Here is a 19,437-nt window from a genome sequence, read left to right as displayed (position 1 = left end):
CTCCATCAATGGAGCATGGCTAATTTTAAACCGGGAATTCTGTTTTAGATATCCCAACACAATCGTCAAGATGTTCTTTGATTGTAATTTCTAAATGATATTACAATCCCATATCTGATTTAAACTCTCACTTGCCTGTGCTTTGTTTATTTACTAATTACTTCTAACTCATGTCCATATTATTTTGTGACCTGCATTTCTGGTATAAGCCCCATAACGCTGATCTGTTTTGTCGTTCTTTGGGTTGGACGAATATTGGTGAGTGCTGAGCTGATGACTAGAATTAAATTTTCAAGTACCTGTGTATTTTAACTCTTTTGAAAACAAAAATATGATTGTTTGACATACCACAAGTCTGCAAAACTTAGTTCAGAGATTAATTGTGTCACAAGGATTGTACACATATACTTAATCAACCCCTTATCAAACAAAAGGAATCCGAAGACACAACAAAATCCATTCACCATGAAGGTAACCCCAAGCACTTTACAGAGTTAAATATAGAATGTCAAGCTAATCATAATAAATGAATGGGAAACCTGTTGTTCATTCGAACTCTTCCCTTGTACTTCTGACAAAAAATTATACTCTACAGATTCTACAGTATACTGTTATAAAAGAATGATGACTATCGCTTGAGCTGTAGTAGTATCGAAATGCTAACGAAAATTGTTACTAGAACAAAAAGTTGAAAATCCCTAGATCGAGTGACAAGAAATTTGTCATCCCCCTTTCCATCTTCCTTTCCCCCTTCGGCTGCAACTGAAAACTTTTGAAAGTGGAATTATAAATCATCCTCAACAATCAGATCAAGGTAGCTTGAGGTGGAGACTGAAAACTTCTTAATCCTCACTAAATGCCAAATCATATATTTCACGGTAATCCTCAACAAAGTGGACGTCTAGGCCTTCTTTCACATTCAAGGAAAGCTCATCAAAGTCTCTTCTGTTGGCAGCAGGAAAGATTATGGTCTTCACGCCACTTCTCTTAGCTGCTATGGTCTTCTCCTTTACCTGATTTTACATAATCAACATATTCAGGGACTTCGGATAGATGATGAACATGTGAATTTTACAATAAAAGATAAGTTAAGACAACTGCAACAGCAAAGCAAACAATTAAACCCTGACTGCAAATAAGTATGAAGTAAACATCCTAAATGCCAATTACAGGTCCAAGCGTCTCTTCATCCGTCTCTCCAAGTCCTCACCATAGCCATGTTCAATTATGCATGACAATTTTAAGGGGAAATAGATACTAAGTATGATCCATGGAAAGTAAAAGGACAGTAAACTTCAAGATATCATCAGATGTATCTGAAAAAGCCCAATACTTAAGTACATATGTCTGAATTATTAAATATGGTGAACTAACTTCCAAAATAAAAAATGCATATTATTTGACAGAATTTTCTTCGGACTCCATCACAGAACCAAAAAAAAGTGTCAACATATCAATGTCATCCAACAAGTTCAGTACTTTTAAATAGCCAAAGTATCATGTCTGAAGACTCTGGACTACCAAATTTAAACCACAATAAACAATGCACAGTCAGATGTCTCAAGTCCGGAAATTCCATTGAATCAACTAGCCTCCATCAACCAACGCAACATCAATATCCTGGTTTTCCTCAATATATCAATATACTATGGCATCTCAAATCTAAAAGCATGCCTAACCTCAATATATCGGTTAATGCACCAATACATAATTAAAAATAAAAATAAAAAAATAAAAAAAAAGGAGCCAATAACAAAATACTACCTCCGTTCATGAAAGTTCGACTCACTTGCTATTCATGTGGTCAAAATAAAATAACTTTGACCACATTTTATGAAACTTTGACCACATTTTATGATTTATACAATCAAAATAAATTAACAAGTTTGTTCTTATTAGATTCCCCTTATGATAAATTTTTCAAATATCAACTTTTTAAAAGTTTTACTTATAAATAACCGAAGTTATAGTTATGGTCAAAGATATTCATTGGAGACCATGCAACTGCAAAGTGAGTCAAACTTTTAGGAACGGAGGGAGTGCATATTATGCAATCATCATTTTATCAAAAACTTAATTCACAACACCAAATTCAAAATTAAATATAATTGTGTGATTTCCACTTCTTTATTATTTTTATTTATTTATTATTTACCCACCTAATGAAAAAAAAAAAATCAAAACCTAAGACTTAAACACACAAAAAATCAAACCTAATGCCTAACCTTACTTTGAGCTTATCTGATTTTATTTACCTTACACTTTGAACTTGTAGACTTATTTTTACTAGTGAATTTTAACCCATATTTGAAAAATTCATCTGAAAGTATTTGAACTTGTACACCTATTCAAACTTTAGACTTTGAAAGCTTCTTTATCTTGTTTCTGTTAAATTTATCCGTGCATTAACTTTAGACTTGTACACCTATTCAAAGAAGTAACTGATTGGGGTACAGGATCAAATAATGTGTACAAGTCTAGACAAATTAAGTCTAAAGCTTTAGACTTAATTTATCCGTGCATTAACTTTAGACTTGTACACCAATCCAAGCTGTTCCTGTTAAATTTATCTTGTACAGCCTTTGGCAGGTCATCAAAGAAACAAGAAAAGCCTATGTGCTCTGCTCCTGGTTCAGAAAAACCAAGACAACATTTCCACAAGAAAAAAAAAATTCCTACTGTTTCAACTTACCCCGCCAATTGGAAGAATCTTCCCAGTAAGTGTTACCTCCCCAGTCATTGCCAAGTCCTTTTTAACAGGTTTCTTCATCGCGAGAGAGAGCAGTGAAGTAATCATAGTGCACCCAGCACTGGGTCCGTCCTTGGGTGTGGCACCAGCTGGAACATGGAGATGAACCTTGGAATCAGCAAAGAAGTTTCTATTTAACTCCTTCTCCAGCAGTATTGCCCGGGCAACTGTGAGGGCAATTTGTGCACTTTCCTTCATGACATCCCCAAGTTGTCCAGTCAGATTAAGAGCCCCTTTTCCTTCTCCTTGCTCAACATGGGTTGTCTCTATGTAGAGAGTTGATCCTCCCATTGCAGTCCAGGCTAGACCCATCACCACTCCAACAGGGGTCTGATCATAGATTCGCTCTGCATGAAATACAGGTTTCCCAACAAAATCAGATAGGTTTGATTGATCGACCACCACCTTCTCTATCTCCTCCGGTTCCTCGGCTTTATCAATTTCAGTTGTATCCTACCAGAGAAAAAGAACACAAATCAATGACAGGTTTTACACATATTTTTTATAACTTAATCCTTCTCCGCTTCTTCTCGTTTGGCAACAAAGTCTAAGGGTTCAGAGATTTTACAAATAGGTCCACCTACGCAAGTCCCGAAGCAAATATCCATACAGCAGACAACCATTCAGAAGATTAGGGAAAACATAAAGTCAATTGTTGATACAAAATCCAGCAGCCACTTGACACCTTTTATTTTAGAGAAAGCTAAATTAAAAGACATAAACCCAACCAAGTTCTTGATGGAAACATGCATAACATCAGAGAATACATGAATGAAGACGATGACACGCCCCATGTCAAATAGTAAAAAAACACCAAGTTTGGTGGGGTGTGGAGGTGATTTCAGTGTGGGAGTTATAAACAGAGGAAATTCTCAAAAAAATTCTTTGAATTGAGGATTAAACTTCTCATATTAGAGCCTGCACTTTAATGCTTGTTTTTTTCTATCGAAGCTTTTCAAATGCATTCCTTCTATTTAGCAGTTGATGTCTGCCTTCAAAAATTGAAGAATGAAAACAAAATAAGATACTTCTTTAAAGAATCTTAAGAAGGAAAGGGCATATAAGATGACAGGAAAGGTGAAGTTCCACAAGAGATTTGATCTTATGTTTGTTAGTGGAGGAGGAATTTGTAGAGAAGTTCACCAATCATTCCATTTGCCATAGATCCAAACAGAACTCAAAGATCACAGTATACCTTTGAGCCATCAAGTAAATCACTACATCTTTGGGGGTGCTCCTGTTCAAAATCTACATTATCTGAGCTGGTCTCATCAGACTTATCCTCATGGCTTCTCGCTTCTGTTTCAGCTTTACTTTGGTTTTCTTCCTGAACTGTAGTTTCACTTGAGTCAGCAATACAATCAGCTTTAGAAGCATCAGAAGCAAGTGATGAGGACTCATTTGAAGCTCCTAGCCTCACAAGTTGTAAAGCAATCTGAAATGTGAAGTGACTTCAAGTAAGCATAAAATATATGGTGATGTTTATTTCTGTTAATATCAAGAAATTCAACTAATGCGTTACCTTGCGGTATATTTTTTCAATTTGTTTCTGAAGGTTGCGGACCCCAGCTTCCCTACAGTAATTCTCAATCAGAGAAAGAAGGGCTAGATCAGTGAGCTCAACCTGTAATAATGGAGTCAATTTTGTTAAGACAGATGAGGCATAAGTAACAAATTAGGCCTCACATTATCTCAATTTTTAAGGATATGTCAAGATTTCACAAATACTTTTAATAGCCGAGTCACTTCCAAATTTTGTCCATCATGAAAAGTCCATTCATAAACGATTACTATTCTAGTAAAAGTGACAACTTATAACACCAATTAGAAAATAGTACAAGTGACCATTATTATTTCAGACAGGAGTATTTTCTATTTGCAAACTAATAGCACATTAGCACAAGATTCAGAAGAAGACTGAGCAAACTATGATATTCATTAGTTCACTACCATAGTTCACTACCTGTTCGGGCTTGATGCCACATGCTTCACGGGTGGTCTTTTCCAAATAGTCACGTGCAATGCGCAATTTCTCATCAGTAATATAACCTGCAATCGAAATTACTTCCATTCGGTCCAAAAGAGGGGTGGGAATATTTTCGATCACATTAGCTGTGCAGACAAACAAAACCTGAAAATAAAAATTCATAAAGGTAGATGAAACAGGAAAAATATATTAGACTGAAGAATATGCCTAGATAATTAATCATTCAATATGGGGGTAAAAACCATCCCAGTTAAAGCAGGAGTCAAGAGTAATTAATCATCCAATATGGGGTTATAAACCATCCCAATTAAAGCAGGAGCCAAGAGTAATTAATCATCCAATATGGGGGTATAAACCATCCCAACTAAAGCAGGAGCTGAGAACTAGTGGATAAGTTATACTTTGAATGGGTAGCATTTTTAAATTATTAGTTTGATTTTGATAAATGCTAAAGGAAATATACATAAAACATTATTTCAGTTATTCTCTTGGAATTGATATTTAAATTAATAAGTAGTACTTCCTTGCTCCCTCCATTTTCTTGTGTATATATATATATATATATATATAGAATTGAGATCAGGTGAGAACCAAGGTGAATAATAGAAACTAGGAACTAATCTCAGCCATTGATCGCACTCCATCTAATGGCTCACATTTTCCAGTTTTTTAACTTTTAAGACAATTTCATTTGCTTTAAGACTAATTTCATTTACTTTAACTAATTTTTCATTTACTTTTGAGAAATGAAACTGAAAACTACTTTATAATGTTAAAATGTTACAAAAATGCCATTAATGACACGGAAAACATGTGAGCCGTCCGATTAACATGATCTAAGGGCCTAGATTAGTTCCTAGTTATTTTAGCCTTTGTTCTCATTATAACTTGGTTCTCTCTCTCTCTCTCTCTCTCTCTCTCTCTCTCTCTCTCTCTCTATATATATATATATATATATATATATATATATATATATATGGTTATTTCCAACAAAATAATGCTACTTCCTCCATTTTTGTTAATTGCACCATTTGGATCTTTACACTATTCACACAATAGCCTTTGACATCATAGTCATATGGGATCTAGTTAGATTTGTCTTGATGTTATAATTTTTATTAAAGTGATTAAAGATATTAATTGTCAAAGTAATGCATGGGCAAGCATGATATCACAAATGGTGCAATTAAAAAAAATGGAAGTATTAATAAAAAATTCTTTTTGAAATTTTAAAGAGGAATATAGGAAGAACAAAACAAAAGCGAGGGAGTACTAAAGACATAACTTGGTAAAATGTACACAAGCCCTTATATGATATAAGATTTTAGTGAAAAGCAAAAGTAGTATTAAAGACAATTCAGTAAACCGGGTAAAATCACTTCACACAAAAATAAAACTAATTTTATAAACTAGTCAAACCAACTACTTTCTCCGTTTCTTTTTAGTTGCTACACTTTCCTATTTTGGAAATTTTTAATTAGTTGCAAAACTTTTCATTTTGACATTCTTTTCTCTTTATCTCTCTCTTACCCACATGGATCCATCTTATTTTTCTCTCTATCGCTCTCCTCTTAAAAAACTGTCTAGGAGACCGTGAAAATAAAAGTGTAGCAACTAAGAAAAAACGAAGGAAGTAAAACAATTACTCAGTTATCTACTAATAGTTAAACAAGGCCAAAAACCTATATTCTCCATAAGCTTGTAACAGAAGATGATGTCTATTTCATGGAGCTGAAAATTTCACTACTTTCTGACTTTAAAATATACTCCATAATGGAATAACTATTATTATTATTATTTTAAAAAAGGGGATAAGCTTATTATAACATCTGCCCTTTTCTTTTTAATTTTTGGTAACATAAAATATCAGCATTCTGAATATAGTCAAATATCTACTGTTAAAGGCTTCTAATTTTTGATTGATTGATTGATTGATCTACTGTTAAAGGCTTCTTCAGTTCAATCATACGGACAACAGGTAAGTGTGTGAGCATCTGACCCCCCTTGTTATACCCTGGACATGAACCTTTTTCACATAAATTTGGGCAATGAAGCTACCATTACTGTTGTGGCTTGCTCCAAAATATGGATTGTAAAATAATTATAACAGCTAGAGGACCAAGGCTCATTAGGCAAGGTGGCCAACAATACCAAACTCAGTAGCAAAAATTCCAAAAATTGATCACAAAAATCTGGGAAGCATAACATGATATAGGGTCAAAATGAAGCAAGAAAAACACCCTAACCACATACAAATAACTAAATCAAGTCCTTATAACCATGTATAGGTTATAATGTTCAAAAATCAACTTTTAAAATACAATCTATCCCAGTACCACTAAAAAGAGCCAAAAATTTGTCACCGAAAAGCATATTAACAAAGAATGTTGCTAAGAAGTCACACAGAAATTGAAGAGCCAAAAAAATGCATTAAAAAAAAAAAAAAGAGTAACCCAAAATTAACATGTCAACCCTGGGGGTCAAATAATGTTCATTGGTGACATCTTTAAAATTTGAAATTTGAAAGCTGAAGGAACTAACCTTTGACAAATCAATTGGAACATCAAGGTAGTGATCCAGAAAATTTGCATTTTGTTCAGGATCAAGAAGCTCCAACATAGCACTAGCTGGATCACCAGCATGTCCTCTACCCAACTGCATTGAAGGATGAGCAATTGAGCTTCTCATGAAATTTAAGTACGATTAAATTCACATTCCACATGGACAGGTGTAGAGCTCATTATTTAGAAGAGCACCAGTATACATCCTTCAGTGAAATTCCCTTTGTCACATTCAATAATAATCACTAGGAAAAAAACAAAAACCCTAAAATCAACCCTTCCCTAGAAAAGGAATAGAGCAAAGAAAACATCATGAAATTGAGACACAATAAGAATCCTGGTCTTATAGGCACATGTTTTCCATATGTAGCATGGAAAATATGGAGAGTAGAGTACATATAGTGATATGAAGAAAGTATACCTTGTCAATTTCATCGATTAACACAAGAGGATTAGCTGTTCCTACACTTTTTAAACACTGCACCATCTTTCCAGGCATAGCCCCAATATAAGTCCGACGATGACCCTGCGCACAATCACATAGTAATGCATCACTGTTGTTCTATCCATTCCTCTTTATTATGGGGTTGGGGGGGGGGGGGGGGGGAATTAAAAATTAAGAAGTTCATAACAGCACTATCCAAACTGTACCTTAATCTCCGCAACGTCGGATAGTCCTCCAACTGAAAAACGATAAAACTTGCGATTCAAGGCACGCGCTATGGAACGACCAATGCTAGTTTTCCCCACTCCAGGTGGGCCAGATAGGCAAACAATTTTCCCTGATACAAAAACATCTTTATTCAATATGTATACTCTTCTAGGAAAAACTTTGACAACTGTTCTACACAATTAGTCACCTCATAGCAATATAACTGCCATTGATTGATTCAATAGATTAGCTCCCCAAGGTAAAGTTTTGACCACTATTGACTATCATTAGTCACCACATAATAATAATAATAATAATAATTATTATTATTATTATTATTATTATTATTATTATTATTATTTCACAATGTAAAACAATCTCAAAGAATTTTACAATAGTAAATATACATCATGCTCGGATTTTTTAAAAAGAAAATAGGGCAACCATTGCGAGAGAGGAGTCTGCTCAATATACCATATTCTGCAGATGAGCTATAGCAATAAGAGTTTTTTTGAAAATGACAGACGGATAACAGTTGAAGACCTATATGGCAAATGCAAAACTTATCAACATAACGGTCAATGGTAATTGAAGACCTATAACGGTCAATGGTAATTGAAGACCTATATGGCAAATGCAAAACTTATCAACATTTAATATCAACATTCAAGTACTACCTCCGTTTCGTATTATTTGCAACATAGAAGTACTATTTGTGAGACACAAGAAATTTCTCTGTTGCAACTAAATAATAAGAAACAGAGGAAGTATAAACTTCATACAGGAAAGGTCCACATGTACACAACTACAAATCAAAACTATTAGAAAGGCACAAAAAGGTTTGGAAAGGTCTGCACATATACAACTACTAGGCAACTCGTCCTATTTGGCACAAAAGGGTCTATTAAGCTACAATGATGAATAATTTTCTAAATTAGAGCCTATGCTAGAGTTACACAAGAAACAACAAAATAAAGCAAATATATCTTTGAAAAGTTGAAAACCTTGAGCTGTTCCCCGCAACTTTCCAACAGCAATAAATTCCAATATCCTCTCCTTCACATCAGACAAGCCATAGTGATCTTCGTCTAGTATCTTCTGTGCTTGACTAACATCAAAATTTTCATCACTGCACAAACACAAAAGGTAAAAGAACAAATTATTACTCCCTCCGCCCCAATATATAGTTCCTGTTTGTGTTTTTTCGCGGTATTTAAGAAATATGAGAAATAAGTGGATGAAGTACATTAATAAAAGTGAAAAGTACAATCGTAGAAGTTACAAAGAGAAAGTGGAAAAAAGTACAAGGAATGTGCAAAATTCAAGGGTAATTTAGGAAGTACAATGAATAAAGTTAAAAAAAAAGTGAGGGTATAATGGTCTTTACATACTATCCAAAAATAGAAACATGAACAACATTTTGGGTCTCCAAAATAGGAAAACATGAACTATATTATGGGACGAAGGGAGTATTATGTACAGATAGCCCTTCTACCATTAAAATATTATAACAACATAATTCCATCCCCTCAACGTTAAGGATTTGGCATGATCACATGCACTCTCTTTAAAGTAGTGTCCTCTCTATCCACTCTCCAACGCTTAATTAAATAAGAATGTCTTAAAACTTTCAATTGCAAGTCACTTGGCCCTCAATCGTAAGTGATTGTTCACAATGACTTTTCTTAATGATAAAGGAACCGAAAAGGATCAAGAATATGTTTTAGAGTAGCAATGCATGGAAGGAGCAGTGTGTTTTAGTATAACAACTTGGAGAGACCTATAAAAAATTCTTTGGTTTCTTAATTCCATATTTAACGCAAAATGATAGTCATAAATTGCAAAACAAGCAAAAAGGAAAAGATATTTACAAGTTGTAAAAACGAGGTGGCTTATAACCACCACCAACAACAATGTCAAAGCCTTAATCTAAATAGAATGGAGTCAGTTGTATTTACCAAAGATTGTATCTTCAGTGATTCGAAAAACAAAAATCATGTTCCCTCATTCACTTTGACTATGCCATATGCTCCTGCATAGCCATTTCATCATTTCCTTCTTAATTCCCTCCATCCTAGTCATCTTTGGTTTCCCTAGACTTCTTTTAAGTTCTCATAATAATATACTACCTCCATTACATATTATTTGCAACGATTTGACATAAAATAGAGAGGAAAAATGTCTAATCGTTGCAAATAATATGTAACGGAGGTAGTAACTCCACTAATAAGTGCATCTACACACACTGTCTCACATGCCCAAACCCAAACCAACATAATCGATTCTCCCATTTCTCATCCACAATATTTATAGCTTCAAGTTTCGTCCAGATCTACCATTGGAATTATATCCCTTAAGGTGTTCCGACACATTCAAATTAATTTGCATCTCTGCTAAGGGTGAGTGAAAATTTCAAGTACCCGAAATCGAAACCAGTTAGGAATCGGCGGATTTGAAACCAAAATTGGATCCGGCGGTTCTTTTCATTCCGGGTAATGAAATTAAGAACCGGTTGCAACCAATTCCCATTTTTTTGGAACCGAAAACGATTGGATATCAGTTACATGAATATTAATATATATGTACTTAAAAAACAATGTTCAATGTATCTAGTTAGTAAAATCAAAATAACCCATTAGTAGAGCGTAAAAAATACAATAGCTTAATGCACATAAAAACTTAAGTATTACTCCCTCTGTGTTTAAATAAGTGAAACATGTCTCTTGTACGCGTATGTCAATGCAAAATTTTGACTGATAATATCAATAAGTAAAATTTATAACAATTGAATATTAATAAATTATTCATTAAGACAAATCCAACAAGTACCCACAACACTATATTTATTCTTATGTATAAATCACAAACATTAGTCAAACTGAAATACTGAATTCATTGGATAGTGCAAAAAGCCAAAACGTTTGACTTATTTAAACACGGAAGAGGTAGAAGCTTAAAAAGGATATAGACCAAATGAAATATTAGAATTTGTATTTTTTACAACAATTATAACAATTATGTATATAGCCATGAACCAGAACAAATTTGGAACCGATTAGACTGGTTCTAATTTCAGTTCCAAATATTAGGAACCTGTCCCAACCAAATTTGAATTAGTAATTTTGATCAATTATCCGATTTGCATTGCTATACCCGCTCTTCATATGACCATTCCTAATTGCCTAACGTTCTGGCCACCATAAAACATAAAACAACACTGCTATAATAGTTGTCCCATGAAATCAAATTTAAGCTTAGAGGTACACTAGAATAGCACAATATCTTGGTTTAATCTCTCCATTTGAGTTAAACAATTAAACAAATCTTAGTCAATATTTCCAATTCTTTGTAAAAGCAATCCAAGGTACTTAAAACACTCACTTATGGACAGATATTTATAGTTACTATCTAATGTTACTAGCCTTCTTTAGTTCCTTCTCAATTAGAATTGACGACACTCCGCTTAGCCTAAACCCTTGAGATTGTAGCTTTTGCCTTAATCCAAATTAGCATCGAGCCCCACTCTAGTCTTATCTACCAATACGATATCATATCACCCACAAATAACTTACACCCATGAAATCAACTATTTTTAATGAAAAGAAGAAAGAATCATGAAGTCCAATCATAATAGAAAAATCCGCTATCACTCTCCAAAAGCAAAAGTCGAACACATTTTTTCACGTCTCAACATAAATCCTTAACTAAGTCAATAATTTTACATAACATACCTTTATTTGCCATTTCACATCCAAGGAATCAAGGTAACAAACAAGATACCTTATAACAACACATGTTAATCACTTGACAAAATTTAGCAATGGAAGTTATATCACCAAATCAATTCTCGCATAAAGGATCATAATAGCACCTTAAGCATTGTTATGTATGGTTTTTAAATACACGATTCAAAGTTAAGAGCAAACTGACTGATCTTTATCTTACAGATTTTCTACGACTTCACCTCAACTAAAAACAATTGCCTGCACTTAGAATCTTAAAATAAAATATTTACGAGCTTGATGTCAAAAAAGATTCTATTTAACAGCTATAGGACTCCCTTTCCTTTGGCTCTAAGTTATGGTCAAGAATTTAATTTGAAAACAAAAACAGTAACATGCCTTCATATATTAGAACTGAAACCAAGAAAAAAATAAGAAAGATTTTATATGAAATGGATGCTTAATTTACAGAGTTTATAGCAGACATAATTTTGAAAGAACTCAAATTACTCTGTATTTTGAGACCAACCTGTAATTTCCCCAAGGCAATGCCGTCAACCAATCAAGATAATTGCGAGTAACATTGAATTCACTTGAGCTGGCCTCCAGCAGTTGGAGCTTTGTAAGTTCTTCTTCTATAACTTGCATAACGTGTTGTGGAATATTATCTTTACTTGATTCAATCCTTTCCCTGAACTTCGCTGGAGGAAAGAAAATATGGTCCAGGAAACATAATATCAGAATATAAAGTTCATGCATGGAAAAATACTTTTGCAATCAGTAAAGTCATATATTCTTAATAAATAGCAGCGTCAACACTGGTAGAGATATGCACCATATGAAGCCCGCTCAGACAAAAATTCAGCCATTGACTATGTCAATGAAATTTCTAACAATCTAACGGATCAAATGCAATTCTAGACTCAAATACGCATCCAACTAATTTACAATACATATAATGCTATGCAATTAATGAGAAACAACTCACTAGTAGTACTCACCAGAAAGTGCTGTTTTGTCATCTGTTTCAAGTCCCAACTCCTGTATAGAAAGAGAGGGAGGAGCAAAAGTTAAGCATTTTAGTTCACAGTATATCATTTAGCAACAAGATATTTCACTAATTTCAGCATATAGCATAAGGATAAATTAACAATACTTCTGATGTACCAAGCACCACCACAGCCATCATGACGGCTACAAAAAAGATGTCGCACCACTGCACCACACCGTGTGGGCAAATATGACAATTATTTGAAAAAATACTTCTACCGCATGGGATTAAAGATAAGAAACCTTTTTTATGGCCTTGAGTTGCTCATTCAGAAGATAGCGCCGTTGCTCACCGCTGATTTTCTCTTCAATAGCTTTCGCTATGGTTTCCTTCATAAGATCAAAAGAGATAACTAAACCGCACAAAATAAAAAAAAAATTAAAAAATAAAAAAAAAATAAAAAGAAAGAAAGAGGAACTGCCAAAAGAATTTGAGAAAAATACCTGAATCTTACTAATTTCCACTTCTTTCTTCATCAATTCCAAGGTTAGTTGTAAGCGCCTGAGCACCTGGATTATCAGGTCAGAAAATGAACATTCAATTAAGTGGAAAAAAAATTAGTAAATATGTCCTTTGTAACTTGTAAGACATGATCTGTGATGCACCTAGAATTTTACGTCATTTTTAACTCCAACAGCACTTACATCTAGCTGTTCGAGTACTTGCTGTAATTGAAACTTGTTTGCTCCAGATATAGCTGCTCCAAAATCTGCTAGCCTAGGATAGGTGAAATCACCAATATGCTGCAAAGAGAAAATAGACAGCATAAGCATCATCAGGATATGATAGAAAAAGCGGAGTTTAAGGCTTTTGATTACTGCTAAAAAAAATATATTCTTCAGGAAGAAAAACTTGAAGACAGGAGTCACTGCAAAATACGTGTCTAAAAGGATAATGGACAACAATTAAATCATGGAAATTTGGGGTGGTAGATATAAGTAAATCCAGGTGAGTATAACCAGAGTTACATCCACAAACAAGGGTCAAGAATACATCATAAAGTTTATACTGAATTCAAAAGGCATTGCACATGAGAATAAAAAGAATCTGCAACAGCCACTTATTAGATAAGGTAGCTATCCAAATATATGAATGTGTTTAAAAAAGAAGCATACAGAGCTTCATTAGTTTCCCAATTTCAAGACATGTCTCTGAACAGTAACATAAATTATAAGGTTGGTGAACAGTAATGAAAGTTATTAAGTATGCTGGAAAGGCAAAGGCCTAAAACATCAGAACACCCCAAAGATGTGAGCAACAGGCCACCTCCAGAGAGGCCCCAAGGACCAAGTTCTGTATCCTTCTGATGCATGGTCAAGGGTAAGCGAAGTGATCAGTAAACACACAAAATGCATGTTCATGAGCCAGAAATTTAGATCTAGTAAATGGTTCTGAAGTATCCATACATTATCCAAACGAAATCATAAATTATATGTGAAAAATTAACCGGCTAATAAAATGCTTTGTAACAAACACCTTGTAGCATCAGAATATATAAATGTTGAATATTCTAACTAACTTTGAAGGTTGCATTATGGGTCTGTGCAGTATTTGACTCTTCCAAAGGTCAAAGAAAATTTTAATCCATTATCACACCTCTATCAATGCTAGTACAGATCTAACCCTACATCTGAAAATGTTAGTTCCTTAGCCATGACAGATACAAGGTATACAGAAAATCTTCAGACACATATATACCAGAATACCACAGATGGAATTTTTCTAAATATTACACTAAAAATATTTTAAGCTCAATTTTTATAAATAACTCAGAAAGCCATGCCTTTTGAAACAATAATATCAATCAAACATAGTATAAAAATTTAAATTCTGTGGCTCCTCGAGTCCAATTCTAAGGCTGCAGCAGTGCAGCCAGACCTATTGACAAATGGCAAGCTACAAATAGTCATATAAAATGGCACAAATGTTATCATTTGCAAATTTTCACAAATCAACAGGGAACCCCACCTTTAAGGCAATAAAGAAAAGCAGCACATAGATCACATAAAATCTCACTGACATCACTATAGCCTAATCTTAACAAATACAGTTTTGTGGAACAAGCTTTCCATACTTCCACAAAGAGAATGTAAGTATATCATGTTTTTAGTGCTCTATGTTAAGCAATACCTTTGTGTATGTTTGGACATGATCCCTCCAGAGTGAACTTCTTTGCAAGACATCCCTTACAGTAGATATGACCTCAAATGATGTTGCTTTAATGACATCATCGTCTTTGTCATAAGGTAAATCCTGCAACAAGATAAACGGCCTAACAGCTAGACATCAATCTAAGAAAGCAAAATGTACACTTAATAGTAAGGAAATTTAAGTACACATTGAAAAAAAAAGTCTTGCCTTAAGATGATCAACTTTGACAGTTAGAGGATATTCATTCACCTGGTACAAACACATTAGCATCAATCATAAGCCCTTCCCTTAACTAGAATCAGCACTGGTATGGGGAATTAATAACAAAAAGAGTGCAATCCATACTGAGAACCAAACAACATTTAAGAGAACTTAGAGAAGCATGCAAACAGCAGCCTCATAGGCTCATTACAGGTCAACATTAGAACAAGTAGAAGACAATTCAGAAGCACATAAATTATGTACCACTTCTATTTTCATCAAGCTTACCATCTCTGTTATTCGAAGTCTGCGATGACCAATAAGAATAACTTGTTCTCCCTGGATGCTTGAAATCTTTGTGGAAAAACACAACAGAATTATAAATATTAGCCAAAGATCAGTATTCTATTATATATTGATCATATTACGAAGAAAAAAAAGTGTGTGTGTGTGTGTGGGGGGGGGGGGGGGGGGGTGGGTTTCAAAATTAGGGTACCTGAGCCAATGTCCCAACTTCATGCAGCCTATTTAGAAGTTCTTGTCCTTTAAGATCATAAATGTTCTTCTCGTCAGAATCTGGCTCATCTTTGACAAGAAAGGCACCAGCATAGGGAGCTTGCCTTCTTTGACTTTCTGCCAGAGCTGCTAACAATTTGGGATCCTGGAATAAAATATAGCTCCACTTAGGCTACAATGGAGCTAAATGCTAAGGTCGATATATCATCTTTGAGTGATAAGTAGAAGTAATCAATAAAAAAAATATAATTTTAAAAAAAAAAAAAACATTCAAAAAATTTGCAAGGCTACTTGTTCCCTTGATCTAGGTAGCTACTTGAGTGATTGATGGTCATTCATGACTTATGACAACCAAACTTGAATTCACAAATCATCAGTGCAAAACTGCAAACAAAGGACTACAATTCTACAAACCAAGAATCTACTCATTTCCACATTCCACCTATATGACTTTTGCATTTCCAAGTTTATGTCAAAATGCCAGACCACAACCAATGGCTTGCTGTATAGAATAATCAACACTAGTACTGTTGGCAAGACCGTCTGTTGAACATACAATAATATCTTTCGGAAGACAAAATTCAAGCCCGGTGAAAGAAATGAAAGGAAAAAAAAAAAGTGAAATGCTCACCTCATCAGCGAAACAGTAAAAACCTGTGCGTTTATGGCTCAAAAATTATCGAAAAGTTGGTGGGCTGCATGATCATAGTTTTGGAGACACTATTTACGAAAGAGAGCAAGATAATAATCACAACCAAAATGCTCACTATACCTTTACATTGACTGGCATGTAGAACCCCGGAAACAGTGGACGATGAGGAAGCGGTAATGCTAAAACCTGCCAGATATGCATCACCATTCAATTTACAAACAAATGGCAAAAACAGTTAAGAGAGCATGTAAATGCTGTGGGGGGGGGGGGGGGGGGGGGGATAGACAAACATTCCAATATCAAATCACATGGCAATATCAGCTAACATTATTTTAGTAAGGAAATGCAGAAAAGAGACCTCAAGGGAGTCACCCATATACAAAACAAAACTACGCACAAAAATAGCAGATCATATGCTTTAAGGTTAGCAAGAGATGTTCTTCAAGGAGCACTTAGTTCCAATAATACGAAGGTCAAAAGGTAACTTGTAAGTTTAGTGTGAAAAACCTATGCCTTAAAAATACTTTTGAATTTCTCAGCTGACAGCACAAACAAGTAGGAGGCAATAATGAATTACAATAAATAAGGCCTGGCATACAAATAAAACATAAGATCAGAAAAAAGAAAAGGAATAATAAAAAAAAGTACACTTTTCAAATGCATTCAATGAGAAATTTGAACTTTCCATGGCTAACATGGAACTGGTAAACATTCACACTGTTAAGAGTTCTAGACTACAATTTTAGATAGTAGTTACAGTTGCAATTACATCATGATTTGTGATTCAGTCATAACGGCACTGTATCAACCTCAAACCAATCGTATGAGCTTTTTGATTTTTTATCATCTATATCGACTATCAAGAAGCAACGATTTATGATAGGATGGAAAAAAAAAAGAAAAAAAACGACATGGTTTCGACAGAAAAAAATTTGCTAATGGATAGGCCGTGCAATTGCTAATATATAAGAACTCTACTAAAAGACCATTTCCATTTAGGATTTATTTGTTGGACAATTTAATCACTCCTAATTATCTTCCTCATTTAAGATCTTGAAAGGGTAAATCAGAAAAGCCGATCACAAACAATTTTTAAGCCAATGTATGTATGTAACAGCTTGTTCCGGACATTGTAACATAGTATATGTAATTGTGCTTTCTTCATGCACTCAACCGAAATTTTGCACTATTAAACATACAGCAGCTTAAAATCTATCAAATTCTCATACACCAAACCATCTTTACATCAATTCACTTCACATAACAAACATACATACATGATTATCGATTGTTCAATGATCAATTAAACTCATTCAGCAGCTTCCTAAAATCATTCAAATTAACTCAATTACGGAATTACCATAATTCAAAAATTAGAAAATGAGGAGAGTAAAGAGAGAAAACCGTGAAGCACTCGTCGGGGCGAAACACACTGGGGAGAATCGCATTCGGAGAAACAGAATCGGCATCCTCGGCTTCTGCAGCAGCAGCTTTAGCAGCAACTCCGGCATCACCAACCGAGTCAGACCCATCAGAGGATGAAGAATCGGAGCAGAAATGAGCACGGAATACAAACGGTTTAGGGTAATTGGAACTGCGAAGCGAGTTGAGAACTCGGAGCAATGGCGTAGTTGACTCAGCACAGCTCCGAGCTATGGTGGGTGACCGGGAATGAGATGCGAGAACATTCTGGAATCGAGAAGAGTATGATAGAACCTTCAACATTTGGGGGTGGAAAAATAAATTGTAAGATTAAATTGGAATTAGGGTTTTTAGGGAGGTTGAAGATGAATTGAAGCTATACAAATTACAAAATGGTTAGTGAGAGGAGTGTTTGATAATCAATTATGAGTATGTAGAAGAACGTTGTAGAAGGAGAGGAAGAAGAAAAATGAGGATTGTAAATTGTTTATTGTCCAAAAGCCCTCCATAAACCCTTTTGTTGTGGTTTATCGTTGATTTCTAAAAAAGGAAATGCCCTAGTGTCTTGTGTGAGAAGATATTGACAAAATGGGATGTAATTTGAATGTTAAAGTAGATCAATTTCTGTCAAATTTGTTAAACTTGGGGGAAAAGAAGTGAGAGATATAAACTAATTACAACCTCTAGCATCCAATTTTACATTACTCTAAGTTAAAGTATTACTCGCACGCTTAATATAAAAGAAAGAAAAAGGAACTAAAACAAATGTTAAGAAAAATAATCATTAAAAAAACGGATATTTCACCAAATGCCCCTGAGTTATTTTTTTATTCACTAAATACCCATAAACATTTTCAAATTCACCATATACACTTAAATTTTACACAAATGTCACGAGTTTGCCACGTGGCAACATTTGATAGGTTATTTTTTTAATTATTTAATTAATTCATTTTTTTTTTTAAAAAAAAAAAAAACCCCACCTCTAACACCAACCCAGCCACCTTCCGTCAACCACCAAACACCAGCCTAGACACCTCCCCTAAACCGCCAGCCTACCAGCCTCCCCACCGCGCCGGCGCCGCACATTCCCGACAAGCCACCTGACCCGAAACTCCTTCTCTGGCAACTAACCACCCCGAAATCCCCGATTCCAAACTCCCAAATTCGCAACCAACCTTACCTGAAACCCCATCACCGACAGCCAGGTTCCATCCCTCACGTCGTCGCCGCTCACCTTAGCCAAAAACCACCAACCTAAAACCCTAAAAATCAAATCTAGGGTGTTGATTTTGGGGGTTATTTATTTTGGGGCTCCGGTGAGGTGGTTTAGGGGATGGAGATGGCAAGAGAAGGTGCGGTTTGGGTTCGCCTGTACAGGGTGGGAGGTTTGGACGACAGTGGTGGGGAGGGGAGGGATTTTCGACGGAGAAGGTGGTGGATTTTCGAGGGAGATGGGAACGAATTTTCGAGGGAGAAAGGTGGCTGGTTGTGTCACCGGTGTGGGGCGGCTGGGTAGGGTTGTCGGCGCAGGGCTTCAAGTTGGTGGTGGCGGCGCAGGGGTAGGCTGGTGGTGGCGGTGACAGGTTGTGGACCGTGGTGGGTTAGGTTTTTTTAAAAAAAAAAAATATTTTAAAATTTAATTAATTAAAAAGACAAGCAATAAGATGTTACCACGTGGCATACTTAACTCTAATGACTAACGGAGTCAATGTCCGTTAGTCATTTGGGTATTTGATGACATTTTTGTTAAATACGAGGATATACGGTAAA

The 19,437-nt window shown here is 35.0% G+C and overlaps 1 protein-coding gene across 1 annotated transcript; it reads right to left on the bottom strand.

The window, feature by feature from the left end:
- Positions 1-459: 459 nt before the first annotated feature.
- On the bottom strand, positions 460-18,129 carry LOC145576030 (lon protease homolog 1, mitochondrial-like). Its single transcript, XM_081633817.1, has 20 exons — positions 17,647-18,129; positions 16,363-16,428; positions 15,571-15,735; positions 15,363-15,428; positions 15,081-15,122; positions 14,853-14,975; positions 13,367-13,465; positions 13,166-13,231; positions 12,965-13,051; positions 12,673-12,712; positions 12,201-12,372; positions 8,954-9,078; positions 7,949-8,079; positions 7,719-7,823; positions 7,278-7,391; positions 4,713-4,880; positions 4,272-4,373; positions 3,945-4,184; positions 2,693-3,202; positions 460-1,013 (listed from the first exon to the last, which is right to left on the bottom strand). Exons 1-20 carry the CDS (start codon positions 17,965-17,967, stop codon positions 843-845), a joined length of 2,913 nt encoding a protein of 970 aa, XP_081489943.1. The 5' UTR covers positions 17,968-18,129; the 3' UTR covers positions 460-842.
- Between the last annotated feature and the right edge of the window lie 1,308 nt (positions 18,130-19,437).

Source organism: Chenopodium album, chromosome 13 (genome assembly GCF_948465745.1).
Source record: "Chenopodium album chromosome 13, dcCheAlbu1.1, whole genome shotgun sequence".
Taxonomy (NCBI): Eukaryota; Viridiplantae; Streptophyta; class Magnoliopsida; order Caryophyllales; family Amaranthaceae; genus Chenopodium; species Chenopodium album.
This window is presented reverse-complemented; position numbering and strand designations above follow the sequence as displayed.

Coding starts and splice junctions, on each gene's coding strand:
- LOC145576030 (XM_081633817.1), bottom strand. CDS start 17,967: ATGTTGAAGGTTCTATCATACTCTTCTCGATTCCAGAATGTTCTCGCA. Junction 16,429..17,646: donor GCCCCGACGAGTGCTTCACG/GTTTTCTCTCTT, acceptor CATATCTGGCAG/GTTTTAGCATTACCGCTTCC. Junction 13,052..13,165: donor TGGAAATTAGTAAGATTCAG/GTATTTTTCTCA, acceptor GATCTTATGAAG/GAAACCATAGCGAAAGCTAT.